The following is a 20644-nucleotide window of genomic DNA, read 5'->3' as shown; positions in this document are numbered from 1 at the left end:
ATGTGATCATGTATACCATACGCTTTAATTGCACTGAATGGCTCCAATAGAGGACCGATAAATGCCAGATGAAGCCTATGAAGTGGCTTTCTGATTGTAAGGTTCCCCCTGGAGACACGGTGATCTTTGTGTGTGTGTGTGTGTGTGTGTGTGTGTGTGTGACGGAGAACGGTGCGAGCGTGAGCAAAATCTCATTACCTCCACGAGTGGAGAGGGGAGGAAGAGTAAATACTATTAGATTAATGTAATGACCAACGGCACCGTTTTCATTTGTGGTATAAACAGAATTCAATACGAAACACAATAAGAACACCATAAAACATTCTGCCATGAATACTGCGCTCTGTTTACGACACTCCGACTATACTAAATAGTGCGTTTATTTTATAAAAGTATGAAAATGCAGCAAATGAAACCTTCAAAAAGCAATTTTGGCAACAAACTGGAATACTTTGATTTAATGAGTAAGAAGTACATTTTAAGAAACTATTCAGAAACGCTTTTCACATAGCAGTTCAGGCGTCGCCTGAAGCCAACGGTGAGGTTTCGATCCTCAACACGGTTTCAGACAGCCACACACACCCATCGAAGGAAAACTGAGCCTACTGCTGCGCGTTGGATAGCGAGCCAAGTTTGAGAGAAAGCCCATAGCCCTCCGCTGGGTTATCAAACTGTGGCCCAGGCAGGAATCCATCTGTGGAAAACATGGAGACTGTTCTCCCACACTGCACAGCTCAGCCTTTATCTACAGATGGTACTACTGAGCAGAAATGTGACCTTTGATTTAGCTGCTCTCACGGAGCGAGCAGCCCAGCAAAATGTGGGAGCAGCATTGTGTTTCCTCCCAAGCCAGACAAATGAGCACACCATTGTTTGCATGGCACAGATTGGTCTAACAATTTAAAGCTTTCATTACTATCCAGTCACCATTAAGTAACTTTTAGCGTTCCCCTCCCTGTCCTCATGTGAGGCCAATTTCACTCTCCTGTTTTTATTGTAGGGTAAGTTCAGCATTCTGAGACAGAGTGAATGCAAAAGGCATGGAAAATGATTGATCAGATGTCTGGGGGGGGGGGGGGGGGGGGAGTAAGAAAGTGTATTCAACTTAAAATGATAAGGCAAAGGGGCAGTCAGTCTCTCCAGAGCAAGTTGGACAGTTTATGACTATTTTACGTGAACACCCCTGACTAACTGTAGTGTAAAAAGATTGCAGGGATGATCGAAGCTTAGCTTCCTCATGCTAATCAACAGATCCTTAACATTTGACACCAGCTCTCTGGCCGAGTGAATAGACGAGTCGCATCATGTTGATGATGCCGAGAGGTCGAGGCAGGTTATTTCTGCTCTGCTGCTTCATTTCTCAGCCTTAAACATTTTGCCACCAGGCAGCTTTGTGCACATCAGCGAAGATGCTGGCCCAAGTAGTCGGGACAACAGTGGCTTTTTTGTCGCCTTTGTGCAGCGGGCCAGCTTCCTTGAGAGTAGCCAGAAGAGGGGGGGGCTGCGTTGCATGACTGCATTATGCACAAGAATCATGCCATGCTATTAACATAAACATACATCTAAAAACCAAAGACAGACATAGCAGAGCCTGAGGTGATTAACCTCATAAAGACTGCATGTGTGTGTGTTCTTGTGTTTGCATGCTTTAAATAACACAAACGTGTGGTCAGTGTTACGTAAGCGAGGAATGTATCCATGTATTTTTTATGCAGGTGAGTCCCTGCACCGCTCTGAGGGCCCCTGATGGAAAATGACTGCACAAGTCTACCGGATGCCAAGGCACTGTTCAGCAGCTCTGCCAAGCAGGTAATTCACAAGCAGCAGCAACATGAATAAAGGATAATGGGACACAGCTGACTCCTTTATGCTGCATGTAATTTCACTAATTCTTCCAAGTGAACATCTTTTCCAAAGCTGGGATTCATGAAAGTGTTTAATCTCACCCATCTTAAGACCTTAATGTTTCCTAATTGGGCCAGAGTAATATAACAAAATACAAAAAAAACCACAGTATGTTTTAATGGGCAGGTGGCAGTAAAAGTACTAGGATGCAGCAGCCTGTAAATCTCATTTAAAAAAAATAGTATAGAAGAAGCTTGTCTAAATGTATTCAAATACGGCTATAAAACAAATGGGGAACTTATACCAGCAGTGTTATAATTTTATCATTCGGCATTAACATACATTGTAGACGCTTTCATTAAGTCAGAGCGAAGATACCGGCCTGTGAAAGCAAGTCGTGAATAAGCTGAGAAACCCCAGGTGTGCCAGTGAAAGACGTTTGCAGCAGGATGCGTCCCTAATCATTCTCATTTACTTTTGGCTTTTACACTTTCGCCTGACAGTTTTCTATACCGGCATAACAAGTGGCGCACTCTTCCGCTGCAGGAGCTGCCATGAGTGCTTGTCGAGCTTTGTGGAGCCATATAGAATAAACTAGAAGATGTTTTTTCGTTGCCGCAGCGACAAGACCTGATGGTCACAACCGAGCCCGAGAAGTATCGGTATAACGACACACACACACACACACACACACACACATATATATATATATCAATGGGAAACAGAGTTAGCATTGGTGGTCGGCAGAGATAGGTTTTTCTTGTCGGTTGATGGGCACAAAAGAAGATTAACTTATCAGGGAATGCAGACCTCCTGTGCTTTATCTGAATGCTGCCGAAAAGGAAACTGTTACTTGTTCCTCACTCTGTCATTACCGACGGGGAACTTTACACAGCTTTCAGTCTTAATGTAGCAACAGAATAATGAATTTTACAGTCTAAATCCAGAGTAAAATAATACATTTTGGTCTAAATCTACTAATTCTAATTCTAATTTGTCCTTAGAGCAAAATCGCCGGCACTCACTCACCTCCACAATGTCAGAGTTGGTTCTGCTCTCGTGGGGTTCGTTGTACTCTGTATATTTCAGCAACACTTTGTCCATGTCTGTGCTGGCGTACTGGAACAGTTTGTTAGAGCTGTTGAAAATGATGAGGGCAATCTCACAGTCGCATAGTACGCTCAACTCGTAGGCCTTCTTCATCAGGCCAAACTTCCTCTTTGTGAAGGTAACCTAGGGAACACAAAGAAAGCAAAACAATTTATTAAAGTGGAAAACTGTTTCTCTAACAAAAGTAGTTAATGTCTCAAACATGTGCAAATTGTCCAAATGGAAGAAGTTGCATATTTCAATTGAGCAATTATTCAATTCAACAATTAAAAATAAACAGGAATCAAATATTGTATTACTGGTTAAATTAATTTAAAGATAGTTTTTATATGGTCACCTATGGTAATACATCAAACTGTAAAGACTTATTAAATAGTATGTCAATAGAAATTCTGAAGTCATCTGCCCTCTTTACATCTATTCCTTCCTTGTAACCTCACTGTTCCCCCTGGGACCTTAAACTAACCTAAACCTAAAGTAAGACGCAGCATAATATGGAAATCCTGCATTTGCACCTCCTTGCTTTCAATAAAATTGTAGCAACTTCATGGTAAAACTTGTACTTTTTTTCAAATTTGTGCAAAGTATTTAGTCGGAGGACTTCAGCTGGAGCGCACCATGTAGGTGAAGTGAGCGGAACTAACCATATTAGCAGCCTCAGCACATTAGAACAATGTTGCTGTAACCAAGGTGACAGATAACAAGATCATTCCTCCTTCAGGAATGATTGCAATGCCGTAGCACATATCTGACATGTCTAGTTGTCAGGACAGAGGTCACGGTTACAGGCATGAGCGACTCAGCTGAGTCAGAGCTTTGGCAACAACAGGGTTCCATACATTACTGTAGCCCCTGACTCTGCATAAGGAAAGTTATCTCTACAGTGCAGCGTAAGCCTTGTAACATGAGCTCTCATATGGGACTCCAGGTCATACATCACTCCAACGGTAGTGCAACCCTCTCTGCAAAGTGACTTTATGTCCTGTATCTCTGCAGCTGTGTCCCTGTGGTCGTTTCGGACCCACGCACACACACACACACACACAGGTCATTATGTTACACCACCTCCTTACAGAAAGGAGAACATCACTCACAAAGAGGGAGGACAGAAATGCAGTGGCTATTTTCTTCGGTTTTGCAATGGCAGTTGGCAGAAAATAGATTTAAATTGTGTATATTTGATAATGGTGCTTCAGAGCTGTTTTCCTTTCACTGCGTGTTTTATACAGTGCGTCTTGTGAACGTGCTGCTGGAAGCTGTGCTTTTAGCTGCAGACGAGTGCCTGTATCCTCCATCAGGTTCACTGACCTATAAAGAGGGGAGTTCAGTCGAGGGGCTTTGTTCAATTGTAACTGGTCGCAGCTTGCAGCTACAGCCTCATTTTAACTGCTGTAATGTGGTATAATCCTCTGTGTAGCACGCTGCCTATGTACCCGCTGGAGCTGTGGGGTCACTCCCAACACTGATAAATGAATTTCAACTGTTCTTCACTACGGGTAATTACACAGGACCATCATTCCCGTTCTAGACATGGAGGAGCCTCTCTGGGTGTAATTTTATATTCAGCTCATATGACAAACCAAAGTCTAAAATGACGTTTCTTTAAATGGCAGGACTGAAATACTCTACAAGCGGTTTCCTCGCCAACTACAGACACACGAGACCTTTTGAGTGAATTTGGTGGAACAGAAACAGCATTTTGAGGTTTTGTGTGTATCATTGTGATGATTTCCTAAACCTGCATCACTGCATGAACGGTAGCCAAGGAGATACGATTTGAGCAGCCTCAGGTCTTGTTTCTATGCACTTAGAGCAGGTGACATTAGTCTCACCTGACTCTACTCCAGGGCAACCCAATCATTTACCTGCCTGCATATTCGTTTATTTGCCTGACCAACTGGAAAACTGGAGCGGTGTTGTGGGAAACTGATTAACAAATTGTATGCTTTTTAGCAGATGAATGCGGCTGTTAAGCCGCGTTGATCTGCTAAAGAGAGACCTGCTGAAGAGCGATGTCACCTTTCAGCAGGAATACCAGGATGAGACGCTGAGCGAGGACTTTGTTCCACCTGGATGCATGGCAGAGTGCTGAGTGCAGGGCTGCTGACCCAGCCGCCACTTCATTTCGACCTCAGCAGCAGCATTGAGACCAGGTCCTTGTCCCAGCCCCGGAAACAAGCCGCTCTCAAAGCCATTCGAGGTGACAACCACCTAAATATTCTACAGCGAAACAGGTACCTTTAGTAGAGCCTTAATCTGCCCCTTCTATGAAAACTAATATCTTCTACCTTCATTTCAGCCATGATGATTGAACAAAAACAAATAAAAACACTAACCTCCTCCACCCCCATTGTTACTGCATGAACTGGCGAGACAGTGGAAAACCACAGACATCCTCGAGGTCACGTCTGAGGTAGGGTTCAACAAGGACTCCCACAGAGACACCTCCCTGACTAATTCATGTAATTCTCAAAAGCAGGATTAGCTTCAGTATTGTACAGCTGTGTTGTAACAGTGAAATGTCAAGGCATAAGAGAAAGGAGGTGACATTTAACCTAGCAAGATACTGAAGAGATTCAAACTTCACCACACAGGACACAAATCATCAATGTTGATCTATATAGAAACTGTCCCAATGCCGGGTTTTAAACCCGAACAAACATAAGAGCCTGCCACCTATAAGAGGAGGGCAGACGCAAGAAAAATCAGATGGTGGATAATAACACATGCTACAAGAAACCCCGGCACACACACACACACACCCACGTGAAGCCGGTGTGTCAATCATAAGGTCTATCAATGTCTGTCTTTGGGCAGAGATGCCAGGATGACAAACAAGACATCTGGGACTCAGACTGCAGCTGTGACTGGGGCATGGCAGGAGATGCTTGAGTCACTGACACCTTCAGAGGGGCGATGGGCTTGCGGGCTTATTAGAACCTCATGTCACCTCCGACTGCCCCCCGTGGCAGACATGAGAGTGGGTCTGAGAGTCGGAGAGCTCTGACACCAGCTGGCAGAGTGACCCGGGCCCTGTGGCTGCTGCCCTGGCTATGTAGTGCCAAAGTGTACAGGGCCTGGGAGACAGGCCAGAGCTGCCGCGACTGTCTGCCTGGATCAGTTCTCACTGGGAGAGAGGACAGCCCCAGGATCCCCATGTGGACAACTGGAGACACAAAGCCCTCGTCCACTGGGTGGGATTGACCTTGAAACCTACAGTAGCTGTGACTGATACTGTTTACTGGAGACAGGGACACGCTGGTTAACACAATGTAAGTAAGTTTCCTGGAAATATCCACAGTCAATAATGGCAATGATCCATTTTAAGCACAACCGACTCCTTAAATATACTGTAGGCATGCTGCGCTGGTAGAAAGATTCAATCCTTCAGCGCAGTTCTACAGAGACGACATCATCTCGAACAATGATAACATTTGCACCGGCCTATCGACAAGGTCTTTTACCTGTCGGAAAAATAATAATGATGGCCGCTCAGAACTTCAGGAATGGGTGAAGGCTGAGAAATGGTAGGGAGATGCTGTTTCACCCATAGAGAGAGAGAGGGAGGGAGAGAGAGAGAGAGAGAGAGCTGCAATGTGCCCACAGGCATCTGAAGTGCCGGAGCAAAATCTAAAATGAGTCACAGCAAGGGCAAGCAACCCTCAACCCGGCAGCAAAATCATCAAACTTTTAATGACTTGGGCAATTACCCCCGGTGAGCTTGCTTAATGGCAACGAGAGAATGTCACGAGACACCACTGACTAAGGCTACGGCACCAAAATCCCTGCGTTTGTGCTACTGCCTGGTCGCTGCCGAGCACTTCTTTTCAGTCTATCATTCTGGCTGATCAGTGCGGTAGGACCCGGACTTATGTAGGGCGCGGCTGGAGAACTGGCTCATACAGTACGCATGACCTCGCATGACCTCTGCTGGCCTCACCCTCACCAATGGTTACACTTGCTTATGATGGCTGCGCAATTGGTTGAATGCAGACTGATATATGTGAAACAACTGTGCAGTTTCCCTCAAAGGTTAACAGTCACTTGGAATGATAATTCAAGGGAGCCCCCCCCCCCCGTTGTCACCACACAACATCCCGTGCAACAAAACTATCTAATTAGCCCACTTAAAGACTTCTTTCATTTCCACGCTATGAGTATGGATAAATAGCAGCACAGCAGCGTAGATAAAAATTCAAATTGTCTCCAGACAATGGGGAGCATATGCTAATGGGTATCCCCCCCCCCCTTGATTATGAGCACGCCCCAGGGAGATAGCCCCATGTGTTTCATGGCCCGGGAAAAAAAAAAGGCGCACAAAGGCTACACGTAGACTTTATACCGAAGCTGTATTTCAGTACGAGGGCTGTTGTCATAGCGGATTCTCTGCTGAGCCAGCTAAAACCAAATAAATTGTGAGCTGAAGTGCCTGAATTTCAATGATAAACTTTCTTACAAATTTTACAGTGAAACCTTTAAAATATGATGCAAGAGACATATTAACAGCAAGCCAGAGCTCCACTTTTCTGTTCTACTCAATCCTTTCATACAGTATGTGAAGTAAAAAGAATGGATCCTCTGAAGTTGAAAACCTGTTTTCATGTAAATTTCTCTTGGTTTTTTTTTTTTCTCTGGGGAGTCAGGCCATTGCATAGAGCGTAAATACCAACAATGAGCCAAGGGCGATTCCTCCCTTGCCCTCCCGTTTGGATTCCACAAGAGCCAGGTGTTGATAATTGGCCCTCAGTGTGGATTCTGGTTTTGCACTTGGCTGAATTGACAGCCTCACAGTAAGAGAGACCATGTCAGAGCACCGATTGGCTAGAACCCTTCAGTGTTAATACCCTCAGGAGAGGAAGCGCCACTGTGCTGCTATTACATTTCTGTCTGCGCAGCAGAAAATTGTTCCACCTGTAGTAAGTAATGAAAATGATATTTTGAGGAGACATCAACAAAGTACTTTCTATTTTACTGTGGGAAACATACACATCTTCATTAATTGGTATAATCTGTCAACTGCCCCATTCACACAGCGTTTTCAATAGGGGGCCAGGTGTGTTTTTATTCCACCCCAGTGTGAATGCGAGGGAGGCGCTATGGGGTGTCTGTTCAGTCCATCTCTGTGATGGATGAGGAGGATGTAACATTGGCAAAACGCCGGTCTGTGTCATCCCGAGGTGGAAAGGCATCCAGACGGACGGATCCAGCATTCCGGCTCGACCTATCCAAATCTGTTATGCTGGTTTCAAACAAACCCAGCCTGTTTTGTACAATGTTTGCTGTTTCTGAGTTTATATTTAAACGTGAGCAGACAGATTGCAGCTCTGTCCCTCTCTGTGGCTAGCTGGGACCAGCGTAGTCCCAGCAGAGAGGGTGCTGTGTGTCCTGCTGACCCACCCTGCAAATGAGAGGGTGCTTTGGTGCAGTGGCTGCTCCTAATTACTACCAAAGAGCTGCAAGCACGCAGTGCTAAAGCAAAGGCGCCCGGTCGCATTGCCAGGCCAAGGGGACAAGCCCTGCAGTGTGGGAAGGCCATGGGCGGCCGGCTGGGCTTCTCGCTGCCGTCAGTTTACTCCCACGCCACGAGGCCCCGCTGCGGCCCATCACTCCTGCTGCCTCATCAACTTCTCCGGCCGAAATTGCAGGGTGGCGGGGGAATCATGTCTGTAAATACGACCGCGCAATGAAATGTCACGGTCCCTGTTCAGCCGCCTGGCACTTTGGGGAGGGAGGTATGTCTGTTTAGATCCGTGAACACCATGACAGCTGCTGAACGCTGATTCGAGACAGGATGGAAAGTTAAGGACGGCAACCTTCAGACAGGTACAGAGCACACTGTTACCTCAGACACAGCAGCCTCTTAAGGAAGAGGCCCCATGATGAGAAGATGTGAGCAATGGGTATTTGAAAAGGTCTGCCAGACACTCACCTGCCTGTTCCTCTCATCCATGATCCTGGTGATCTGTATCTTCTTTCTCCCCATGGCTGCGTCTTTTCCAGTCCCTCTGACACCTCAACAATATCAGAAAAACAACACGACTTCTTCCCCCACTCTCCTAGCACATTGTGCAACAGTCTCTCTTCTTTTAGGCTTTTTCTTCTTGCTTCACGAAATGCTTTTCTGCAGGCCACACCACAATCTGCAGGAGGACATAAAGAGAAAAAAATCAGAGCGGGAGAGACAGGGGTGGCGGAAGAAAGTTAACTTGACACTGGACTATTTATGTCTTCTTAGACACTTCAAAGCACCGGAGAGGTCTGTTTTCTGTTCTCAAGCACATTCAGAATCCATGAGACACACATGGCATAAACTTTAACTGCTCTGCTGCTGCATTGGAGCCACAGCCGGAGACGGTGAAAGACACCGAATGCACAAAGGACAGTTTATACTTGCCAAACTGTGCATTACTAACTATTAGCTCCTCTCAGGACCTGCATTCATACTGGATGTGGAATATGCTTTTTTTTTATTACATATTTTGTTTTTTATTTTAGAAAACTTAGATGTGAGTTTGACTGGTAGATTTTCTTTTGTGTGGCCCGCGATCCGAGATATACCCCACCTCTCGCCCGTAGCCAACTGAGAAAAGCTCCAGCAGATCCGTGACCCGCAAGATGGATAAGCCTTGCGGGTCAAGGGTTGGAAGGGCTTCCCTGGGTCATTGTCAAAACAGCCAACCGAGCATGCAACTAAGTCACCGCAAGCCGAAATGCCAAGGAATTTGTCTACCTTCAGGTGCTTGAGGAAGCAGACAGCAATATTTTCTTACACTTGCTGAGATGACCCAACCTGATACTAGCTTTGCTCTTACGATGATTCAGAGGGCACTCACTCTGGGGTTGACAGTAACTGAAATCTCTTGAGCTGGATCAGAAGCAATGGAGGCAGAAGAGGACATGGGGCATATTCCCCTAAGAATGTCTTACTGTGTTCCATCTCTGTTTCGCTGCAAAGAGATATAGCCTCCCTGAAGAAGCAACCATCACTTACGTAGATCCAATAGAAAATGTCTAAACAACTACATTACCCGACCACAAGTGCAAATGCAAAAAGGTTAAGAACTCTTGCCACTGAATTCAGTCAGCAGAGGGGTGGCGAAAAAGCCAAGGGCCAAACTGGCATTGAAAATGAAAATGACCAGTTCCAGTGGCACATAGTCATTACGGGTAAAGCGGACTGGCATTATGGTGTCTGACTGTCTGTATTGGGGCTGCACTGTAGGCAGACTTGACTGAGATCACCTCGCTAACTACCCACGCACGGCTGTTTGAGGCAGGAAAGTAACCACCACAAAGAATTTACCCTGACCACATCACAACAGGCGAAGGAAAATGAAGACGTTCTTGTCCATCAGCTCTGCCCTAGCCCATCCTGCAGGCAACGGTCATGCAAGATGCAAAAATGTGATCATTTCAGAACCATTCGTCATCTTTATATAATACGATGAAATCGCTAAAAAAAATTGTTTTAGGTTGTAAAATGATGAAATGTTGAATTTAGTTTATCAGATTTCATGGCACAACTTTTAAACAGAGGATCGTTTGATAAGGAGACTGAATGCTTTTTGTTCAAAAGGAAAGTGGTGAACTTCACACATGACTGACTTTTGTGCTGTGTTTTATTGACCTCGAAATAAAGACACAATATTTTTCGGACTGGGTGTGAATTAGTTAAATATGCTTCCGTTTAATATGCTACAGTTTAATGTGTAGAACGTCTGCATACAGATTTGCTGCTGGTATAGAGAAGTTTATCTGAGAAAGATTTATCTCTGTATTCATCTGTTGAGACTAATATGAAAGTGAGCACAGCAGATTGTGTTATTTGGAAGAGCGTGAACATCTAAAATAACAATCTGTTCCTTCTTAATGCGGCACTTTATTAGAGTCCAGTGAATCTGTGCATTAAAAAGAATGAAGAAGCACATGCACAAATCTTTCATTTAGAATGTATCCACATAAACTGTCCCATCAGGGCATTTCACATCTGGCAGCATAATGACCTCTATCATAATTATTTATTTCATGCATATATTGAAAATGACAATCTAAGAGGGTGTCACATTCATCAAATTTTAACATGAGATAAAACGAAGCTTGAATGATGACTCAAACCAAATGTTGCATGTACACTGCAAATCTAATAGTATAATTTCAATCTCCAGAATCAAAAGGGAAATTTTCAGTTGGAACCACTGCACAGAAATATATACTGTAAGTCAGAAGATGGGCAAATTAGGTAGGAAAACAAGGTCAGTTCGGTAGCCGGGGACACGTTTAGGCATGACAGTCTAACTTGTCTAGCGTTGTACCGGTAGATATACATACAATACATGTGAACGTGGTGCGTGTGTGTGAGTGTGTGTGTGAAAAAGAGAGAGAGAGAGAGCAACATAACAACAACCTCCAAGGTTGCATTTCTGTCATTCTTTGTATATTTATCAAATGTCTCATATTTAAATTAGAAAGAAAAAAAATCTCATAGTGTAGCATAGCATACCAGTAGTTAAAATTCTTACAATTCCCATACATGGGGATTGTTTACATGAGGTTCTGTCAAAAAAACAAAAAAAACGAATTCATCCAAAAAATTATCCTTCGAGACAAATCCCACTCACAGAACTTAGCCATGGAAACAGAAAGAAATACAAACAATGAAAGTTTCCTAACTAGCAACACAACATTACTTCAGTGCTTGGTTATGTGCTCTGAATGTTTGGTGAAAAAATATTAAAGAGGTTTTGAGTTATGGTCCAGATGTACAAGACACAGACAGACAGACGGACAGACGGACGGATGGATGGAACCTATTCCTATTTCAACTTCTCACTTTGTTACGGTGCCACTTCAGAAAGTAACAAGCGGATTGTATAAGAAGCGTTTTCCTTTCGAGCAGATCAGTTACCACCCAAAGATCCATTCCAATCATTTACAGCCGTAAACTGGCGCAAAACTATCACTGATCATTTGATAGTCCTGCATGTTCTGCTCAATAGATGTGGCATCTTTGATTGGATGCGTTACATTACCTACGAGTTTAACAAGAAGGACTGAAGTGAAAGCGCCTGGACACCAAACTCTCAAACTGCAGTGAGCAACACTATATGCTGGGTTAATTGACTAACACATCAGTTTTGATCTCGAAAAAAACAGATCAAACATCATAGAACATTCTTCAAGCAGCTTTGTCGGTGTGGGCGAGCAGCGGCTACGGAGTGCATGACTCAGCATCTGTTCTCACAGCAACCCGGAGCTATTACTAAGCTCCGTACCCGCTCACAGAATGCTGAATCTTTTAGTTAAAGCGTTATAGTTTATTTCCAATGAGGAGCATGTACAGTGCATTAATCACTTTTGTGTACAAACGTCTTCACTGATCTGCAGTTAAACTTTCAAATTAACGCATTTCTTAATAAACTCGATGCATACTCTTTAAAAAGACCATGATATGATGCAGCTGGCCCACTTGGATTTAAACCGGTCCAGAAGTTCTGAAAGCTGCTTACCGAGCATTTTGGTACACATAAATCGGTCACATCAGCTTGTGTGAAAGTCCATAGGACATACAGAACGAGTCTTTCTATTGTCAATAACTTAATCCACTTCAGGAGTTTTACTGCTCTCTCACAATTTGGTGTCCGTAGGTGTGAGTGTGACTGGTTGCTTGTCTTTCGTGTAGCCCTGAGATGACCTGCGTTTGCGATCGTCTCGTCTTCAAGGGTCCGGGTTGGGTTTATGAATCTATGAATAAATATATGTGGCTCCTCTTTTTTTTTTTTTGATGGTGACGTTCTTGAGCAGAGCCGTGACAGTTGTGTTTCCTGTGCGAGGTTGCAGCGTTTAGCCTCTGTATCCTACCACAGGCCGTGGGGCAGACAAGTCTCAACTTCCTGCCCCTCAACTTCCTGTTATTCAGGACCCTTCTACGTGCCCTCTGCGGGGGAGTCAGAGGGAGCCGGGGAGAAGCGGAGCGGAGGAAGAAAGGGAGGGACCACTTCAGGGACACCCTTCCCCTCTGATCCTCCCCTTATTACTGTTCTGGCTGTAAGTCCGAGACTAAACAACAACAGAAACTCTTCTCTTGTGGCCTCACTCTATGCTTATTATGTTTACTGGATGGATTATTACACCAGCTGGACAACGTGCGCATGATGCTCTCATCCGCTCGCTTAACACATAGCATGCAGAGACCTCTCTTTGCTATTCAAACACTCCACCAGTTAGATGAAAATGAATCACAGCTTCACAACACGAGCTAATATGCACAGAAACGACGTGATTATGACGGGAGTGAAATCCCGATGGGACGCAGCGGCCTCGCGCGTGTAGCCTGACGTGTAATGAGAGGAGAGTTCTGTGCGATAAACCATGACAATGTTCTCAAAGTGCATCCAAGTCAAAGTGTCAACCTGGCGGCTCCAAAATGATTAGCTTCTCGCAGACTAAAGGAAAGCAGAAAGCACAATTTTAAATGAGCCCCCATCTTTGTTCCTGCTTTCATCAGGAGGTGCTGTACCTGTAAACGGGGCTGATGGCCTGGGGGGGGGGGGGGGGGGGGGGTGGAGGAAATCCAGCCCTCTTAACGCCCTCTCCTTCTTCCCTTTTGTGAGGGCGCTTATCTCCCTCTCCAGCAGTGAAAGGCAGGATTGTGGCCCGAGCAGCATCACTGGTGTTAATGTCTCCTGATGCTAATCTGACACATGGCTGATCCTTCAGCAGCCACTTTCTCTGTTTCGCTTTATCAACGCCCCCCCCCCTCCCCCCCTTTCATTTTTGCAGTCTCTTTCTCATGGTTTCTTTATTTTTCTTTAAATCTTCCTTTGAAAATTCCTTCACCTCAGTTTCCAAGGCAGCTAATGAGATATAATTAATAAGAGCTATGGCAAGGACGTGTGGACAAACGCATTGAAAAAGGAGGCTTCTAGCGATGTGGCGAAGGGTTGAGCCGTCTGCAATACGTGGACTTCCTTCCTTTGTAAAGCATTGCTTAGGGTCACATTTCTCATAACGGGGAATGTTTAAATGGCATTTAAAGAAGAGGGTAAAGTGATAGCCCAAAGGTGTGGAAAGAAAAATCAAATACAACAAAGCTCAAAAGAAAACCCTTAAGACCAAAAAATTCATTTGTGAAATTAAGGTAAATCTTTCTCAAATTGCATTGAAGGTCATCAAGTTTTTATGTTTTTGTCTCGTTTCATTAAGCAATTTGTTTCCTGCACATATTAAATCAACTTGAAGCTAACTTATTGGAATAAAACATGAAATACATTTTTCAAATGGAGACTGAGACCTGCGCTGCGGGGAAAGTAACGAACACTTCAGTGAGCGCCTGCACGGAAATGGCAGCCAAGCATACAGCAAGTGGTTAATCTACCCTGATGACTGCTGGCTCAGTCCAAGTCTCCATTGACCGAGCTGTAATCCCACATTGGATCAATGCAAGTTCCAACAATCCTCCATGCTGCCAGCACCTTCCTCGGGCTGGGGGATGGTGCGCTGAGGCAGGCGCCACGAGCTGGAAAAGCTACTTATCACCTACAAAATGGCATCAAAACGAAAGAAACCCCCACAGGAGGAACCGGCTCTCGCTGAGAAAAGGTTTCGTTGCGGACCAGCCTATACAGCTGAAATGATCCGTGTCACTCTTGAGATAAATACTGGATATGAATCCAATCTAGAAACTCTGAATGACAATGAGTGGATGTAACAACCAACGACCAAAGGACATCAAATTACTAGACAGACATCCTCCATCTCCCTCTCTCAGTACTGTCGGGGGATGAGAGGACTATGCAAGGTGACTTTGACGAGTGCCTTGGGGTTTCATGAGAAAACACCAATGACATGACATTAATTTCATGTCTGTTTTTTTTTACTGGCTTAGTGCCACCGAGCCTTTGGATGGTTGGTAAAAAAAAAAAAAAAAAAAATTTTTTGCCTCCGCTTCAAGGCAAAGGGCCGAGGTAGGATGACAAGTAGGCGAAGTGATCATCTCACAACGTTTTCCTTCCTTAAAGAGTAGCAGGGTGCATGTAGATGTTAGAGATTTTCCATATTCCTTGTGTATTTGGTTTGATAGCTGGTATGTGTATTGATAAAAGAGAAAGATGGGGGGGGTACAGACAGACAGATGACAGTATGACTGTGTTAACAACTATACGGTAAGATGTAAGGGAAACAAGGCTAAAAGCAGCACCCGGTGCCCATCCCGTCCCACCTCTGTGGTCGTGTGCGGCAGCGGCATTGTAACATAATTACTGCTGGGACGCTTCTATTCCCAATGATCCATTTGCGTCAGTCAGGTTTTCAAGCCCAGCCAATGAATGGATTTTCAGTTTCTCAAGGATAAAGCGATGACCCCTCTCCTAATAGTTATATCCATTTCATGTCGAAAAGTCACTTTTTCCTCCTCAAGGTAAATTCCCTTGATACATTTTTTGAGTAAAACTTTGATGAACATAGAAAATGCTGATAACTTCTTTGACGCAAGTGTGGGGTGATAACTAAAACTAAATGGCCCCTCAGATATCACAGAAGTACGGTGCAGCTGCGAGAATGTCCTGTAAGACTAAACTCATACATCACTTAGGTATGCATCTTTTGGAAACCTGGATCATTAGGTATAATCTGCCATTGAGACAGACGTGGTTCTCGTAGTCGCATTGAAGAATGCATCATTGTAAATTGAAACTTGTCTATGAGATTAACCTTTGAACTTTACAGATGATTTTACAGCATGTCCTCATGCATCTTCCTCATCACATTCAAGGCTCTCCACAATCTGGCCCCCTCATACCTCACAGATCTGCTCCACCTCCACACCCCATCTCGTTCCCTCCGCTCATCCGACGCCATCCTCATGTCCCTCCCCTGTAGGACCGAGCTCCGAACCTGGGGAGACAGAGCCTTCTCCATCGCTGCCCCCCGGTTGATCACTTTGCCAACATAACAGTACGGTGATGTGATGAGGTGCAACGTCACGTGTCCATTTGCACGGTTGTCTGTCATGGACTCCTCACCAGAGGATAATAATGGCAACACCATTGGGAGCAATAGACCCCCACCCTCCCAGGAACGCTGCGAGCTGTGTTAAGTGCCGTGGAAGGCCTTTGATGTTCAACAGAAATGGTAAACAGCAAAGATGAACCGAGATCTTCCTCCAGGGGGAATCCACAGCGTAAGGATATTAGACACGTCATGCATAATGTGTCTCAACAGCCCGACTATAATGCAGCTTTAGAATACTGTGAATCCAGATTAGACTGAGATTCCACATATTCAATTCTTGCATGGTGTCAGGGAATCAGATTTAGCTAAATAAAAAGTGAGCATTGTCGAAACAAAGATGCAGTCCACATTATTCAGAATTACATTTACTGTTTTCCTTCAGAAAATGTCTGTTTTTTTTTTTATGGAAAAAATAAACTCAGAATAAATATTTCTCACTGTGTTCCATTGCATAAAGGTTTAATCTCAGCCATAAGAATGCCAATCACTCGTTACGATAGTAAAGGCCACTAGCTAAAGTAGCATGTTTCTATCTGTTTTTTTACAATCCCTTATTGATCTGGCATCGGCCTGTTCACATATGTCATGTAAAGCAGCCCACCTACTTAAGCCTGACACATAAAGGCAGGATGTGACTGGAAAATGTGCGTGAATGTGTGTGTCAGTGTCTGGGGTCACATCGATAAACTGGCATTCATTTTGATTAATCAGTCTGTGAATGATGTGTTTCAGAGAAGAGACTCAGAGCTCGAACCACACAGAACATAAGGCAAAATACGCATAATGGACAGGGCATATTTTCTTTATTACAAATGTAAGGATAAATTGAGTACACAAGGAGTATGTAGTACACATCTACCTGAAAAACTAGGTAAACCTGCTTGGTTCCCATGTGGGAAACCTACATACAACCTCTACGTAAGATGGTATTTATCTATCCAAAATACTTTAATTAATTTATATGTTATCATTTTCAAACTATCTTTGTCCCAATATAAAGTAACATTTAAGAAAAGGTAGGTCAGTTTTGGCCTGCAATCCTTGAAAGAATATATGAGCATCAAGAGCATCCACATGTGTGAAAGTCAAATATTTGTAAAGACTTTGAGACCTTTTGTCAATTATTGGTGTAAAATGTTGAATGGATATTTTACTGCTCATTTGAACTGATGGCAAAAACTGACTAAACAGTTTTAAAAGTCAAACAAAACCTCTGACAGACCCTCCAGACAAAGAGCCGAGGGCCCAGTTTCTAAAAGAACTTCAACCCCAAAAAAAATCATAGTCATGCAACAAGAAATAACATTTACCAAAAAGAAAAGATTTGACTGGGATACAATTCTAAGAACAAGATTCCCTCTGCAAGTCATGAACCCCGATGAACAGATGTGGACCAGGCACAACACATGAGGATCAAACATCTCCATGCACTTCTGTCCATCTGCATTAACTTCCTCACTCAACATGGATTCGGGATCAAATACATGCAAAGGAAAATCGTTTAGGAGTAGAGTAGAGCATGCAGTGGAGAAAGAAAGGCTGGGGGCACAGCGCTAGAGACTCCTGCAACACCTGCCACATTTGCCGGAAATGGGCACCATGAAGCTGTCAAGCAAGCGAATTTCCACTATCTATAGCGCCATTTTAAATTAAGTACATGGCTACCCTATTTCACGCTGCAAAGTATTTGCAAACTTATGGATAATGTGGGGGAAATTCTCTTTCCATTTAAATCTTTGCCCTGATATATAAAATGGTGTGGATTTCATTAAAACCATAACTTCGTCATCACACATAATGAACTTTGAAATTATCTTTGATTCTTGAGCCTTCAATTATTTTAATATGGTTTTTTTTTGGGGGGGGGGGGATTTGGAAACTAACAGCATGCAGGTCTTTCGTGAAAGGCTGACGGACAGGAAGTCTTTGCTACATGAACAGTTGCGTCATCCAGCACCTTAAAAGGCCTCCCTAAATCTCAGTTTATACGCCAGACACTGAGTTTAAACAAAAGTCAAGAATCTTGGAACACAGATAAAAGAAGATATAAAAGAGATTGCGTGTAACCCAAGTCTCCAACTTATTTTCCAAATGTGCCCGATGCAAGTACTCGAATACTACTTTGACTAAAACTACAGACAACGGGATCTCATGCACCAATCAGTACGCACCTCTGGCAACAAGATGTGTCATCTGCCAGCAAAACTAAAACCTTATCATATTGTGGCAACAGGCCCTGAACTCTGACACTTGGACAAGCCACCACACGTCATTTAAAAGTCCTCCAAACTTCAAAAACATATCGAAAGAAGTGGATAGTCCCTCAACCTCCTTCCAACCTCAACCATCAACAGTGTCATTTCATTGGCATGATGTGGACACACAGAGATTGGTTCATTGGTGACACTATATCTATATAATTGAACCATAAGTCGGGGTTTTGTTTTACATTATTCCACGCAAGTCAAAAGCTTTTTTTTTTCTTGTTACCACATAAATCTATGAGCACCGGCTATCCGGAGGCCTCCAGCATCGCCCAGCCCTGGGCTAGTTCACCATCATTGGAGTCTTATCACATGCACTCAAACTCCAACCCCCCCCCCCCCCACACACACACACACACACACACACCAGAATGCGTGACATGGACAGGTGGTGGTGATCTCATCTCAGCTGGCACAGCGCAGGAAATGAAGCTGCTGCACATGCAGCAAAAACAAAGACCAAATGGACGAAAACATTTAATAAACTGGCATTTTCTTGAAGTTTTCATTTTTTTAAAAGTGTCTTAGTCTTGTTTTTGATTTTTGGTTTTCTCAACAGCACTGAATTAGATTCAATTTCAGGGAGTATTTCATGATGTCGGTATCATGTATAGACTGGTCACATGACTGTGGTGTGACTTTTTGAATGTGTGCGTATGATTGCGCTACGCCACGTTTCTTCAGCAGACAAAATGCTGCTCAAAGCTTCACTCGGATGCATCCTCGCTTTAGAACTCCAGAAGGCTGGCTTCACCTGGAAGCGTTTTCTCGTCTATCTCAACCTGAAAATCTGCTGATATCAGAAGGCACCTAAGGGGTTATTCTGCAATGCAATGTGCATTCACAGTTTCTGCCAGATCAGATGATGTGTGCTAGCTGCCACATGAACGCTGTGTGCAAACAGTGTGAAAGAGAGAGAGGAGAGACAGACCGAGGAAGGGAACGAAGGATCCTGCTGCTGCTCATCTCTTCAGGAATCTTTTCAGTCAAACTGATCGCCTGTAGTTCTGGGTTCCAAGGCCACTGGCTGATGATGGAGCCCCCCCCACCCCCCCACCCCAATCTTTCTCCTCAACCCCATTTATGTTCTGAACACCACTGGCAGTTGGATCAGCAACAGGGGTTGAGAGGAGGGAAACGAAATCAAGAGCAGCAACGTCTGACATGAATACAGGCTGGCAACAGCCCACTGGTGGAAACACGACACCGTTTTCGACTAGATCTGCAGCGCACAGATGGGAAGCGGGCAGAGAGAAAGGGAGAGGACGGGCGAGCAGACGCACAAACAGCGGGCAGACTCAACACCTCGCTCACAATCACAGTTACAGTATAGACGACTGGGAGCTCGAGACCGAAGGCGAAAAGACAAGCCTCTCTCTCTGAGCGGCTTTGATTTTCAAATACTGCCTTTAAGTGAATTCATTTTTTTATTTTATTTGATAAGAATCCCCTGTGCAAAGCTTTTCAAATCCTGTTAACTGCATGAGACTATGATGCTGCTTTACACCTAGAGGTGATATCAATGTCTTGCTGTAGCTCAGTCTAGCGTAGAATAGTTTGTAAAACCGCGTGCTCGATAAAAAAAGAGCATGCAAAAAGCCTTTGCAGTTTTGACCCTACTAAATAAGAGGCCCGCACGGTGCTGGGGAGCAGCTTCCATGGATCAGAGGGGACAGGGTCACTTCCCTTCCCAGTTCAAATGTGCTGCAGAATAATGGGAGGAATCATATCCTCCCCAGCTGTCCCTGGTTCAAGGGGGCTCCACAGACAAACAACGAGATCACAGGCCGGGGCTGCTTCCACGGGGGCCGGTCCAGCTGCAGGAGGGCCAACTCTTCCTTCCAGCAGCAGGTCCTGGCGCTCCTTCGCTGAGCGGCCTCACGGCGGCGTTCCCCACACCAGCCACCGATAAACACTCCTCCGTGGTCTGCTGACGTGGCGCGACGGGAGGCGACATTAAACTTTTACTGCTCAGTAAAAATAAAGCTAACAGCATCATTGCAGTAAGGTTACCGATCTTTGAAGTGCACACGATTCAATTGTTTGTTTGTTTTTTTGTTACTACCGGATGCTTCTTCTCTGCCGACTCCAGACGAAGCAGAGATGCGGTTTTAACATCTACAGAAGAACATCAGGAATTCAATACAGTGGGGCATATTAGCAATCACTGAAGATCTTTTGATGTAGGAAATTAGATTGTAATATATTCCTTTGATTTACTTTTTCTTTTTCTTTCAGGGTCTCATTAAAATTCAGCTAAAACATAACACGGAGGCAACGTCTTTCTCGGAGTCAGAGATTTCTCTTAACTTTCTTTTTAACTATCAGTTTAAAAAGCCTGAAAGTATCCATAGATGATTTAACGTAATATAATTACAGCTGAACCGTGTAGCAGCATCACCGGTATACTGGACATT

General features: G+C 44.3%; 1 protein-coding gene across 1 annotated transcript in view; it reads right to left on the bottom strand.

Annotated features, from left to right (window-relative positions):
- The window catches only part of mef2aa (myocyte enhancer factor 2aa), a 50373-nt gene that overhangs the window by 23242 nt on the left and 6487 nt on the right, over positions 1 to 20644 (bottom strand). The window contains exons 2-3 of the mRNA XM_068739787.1: positions 8885 to 9095; positions 2875 to 3078 (exon numbers count right to left, since the gene is read on the bottom strand). Coding sequence (XP_068595888.1) covers positions 2875 to 3078; positions 8885 to 8938 — 258 coding nt within the window. The 5' untranslated portion in view covers positions 8939 to 9095. The remainder of the gene's footprint in view (positions 1 to 2874; positions 3079 to 8884; positions 9096 to 20644) is intronic.

Source organism: Brachionichthys hirsutus, chromosome 5 (assembly GCF_040956055.1).
Source record: "Brachionichthys hirsutus isolate HB-005 chromosome 5, CSIRO-AGI_Bhir_v1, whole genome shotgun sequence".
Lineage (NCBI taxonomy): Eukaryota > Metazoa > Chordata > Actinopteri > Lophiiformes > Brachionichthyidae > Brachionichthys > Brachionichthys hirsutus.
This window is presented reverse-complemented; position numbering and strand designations above follow the sequence as displayed.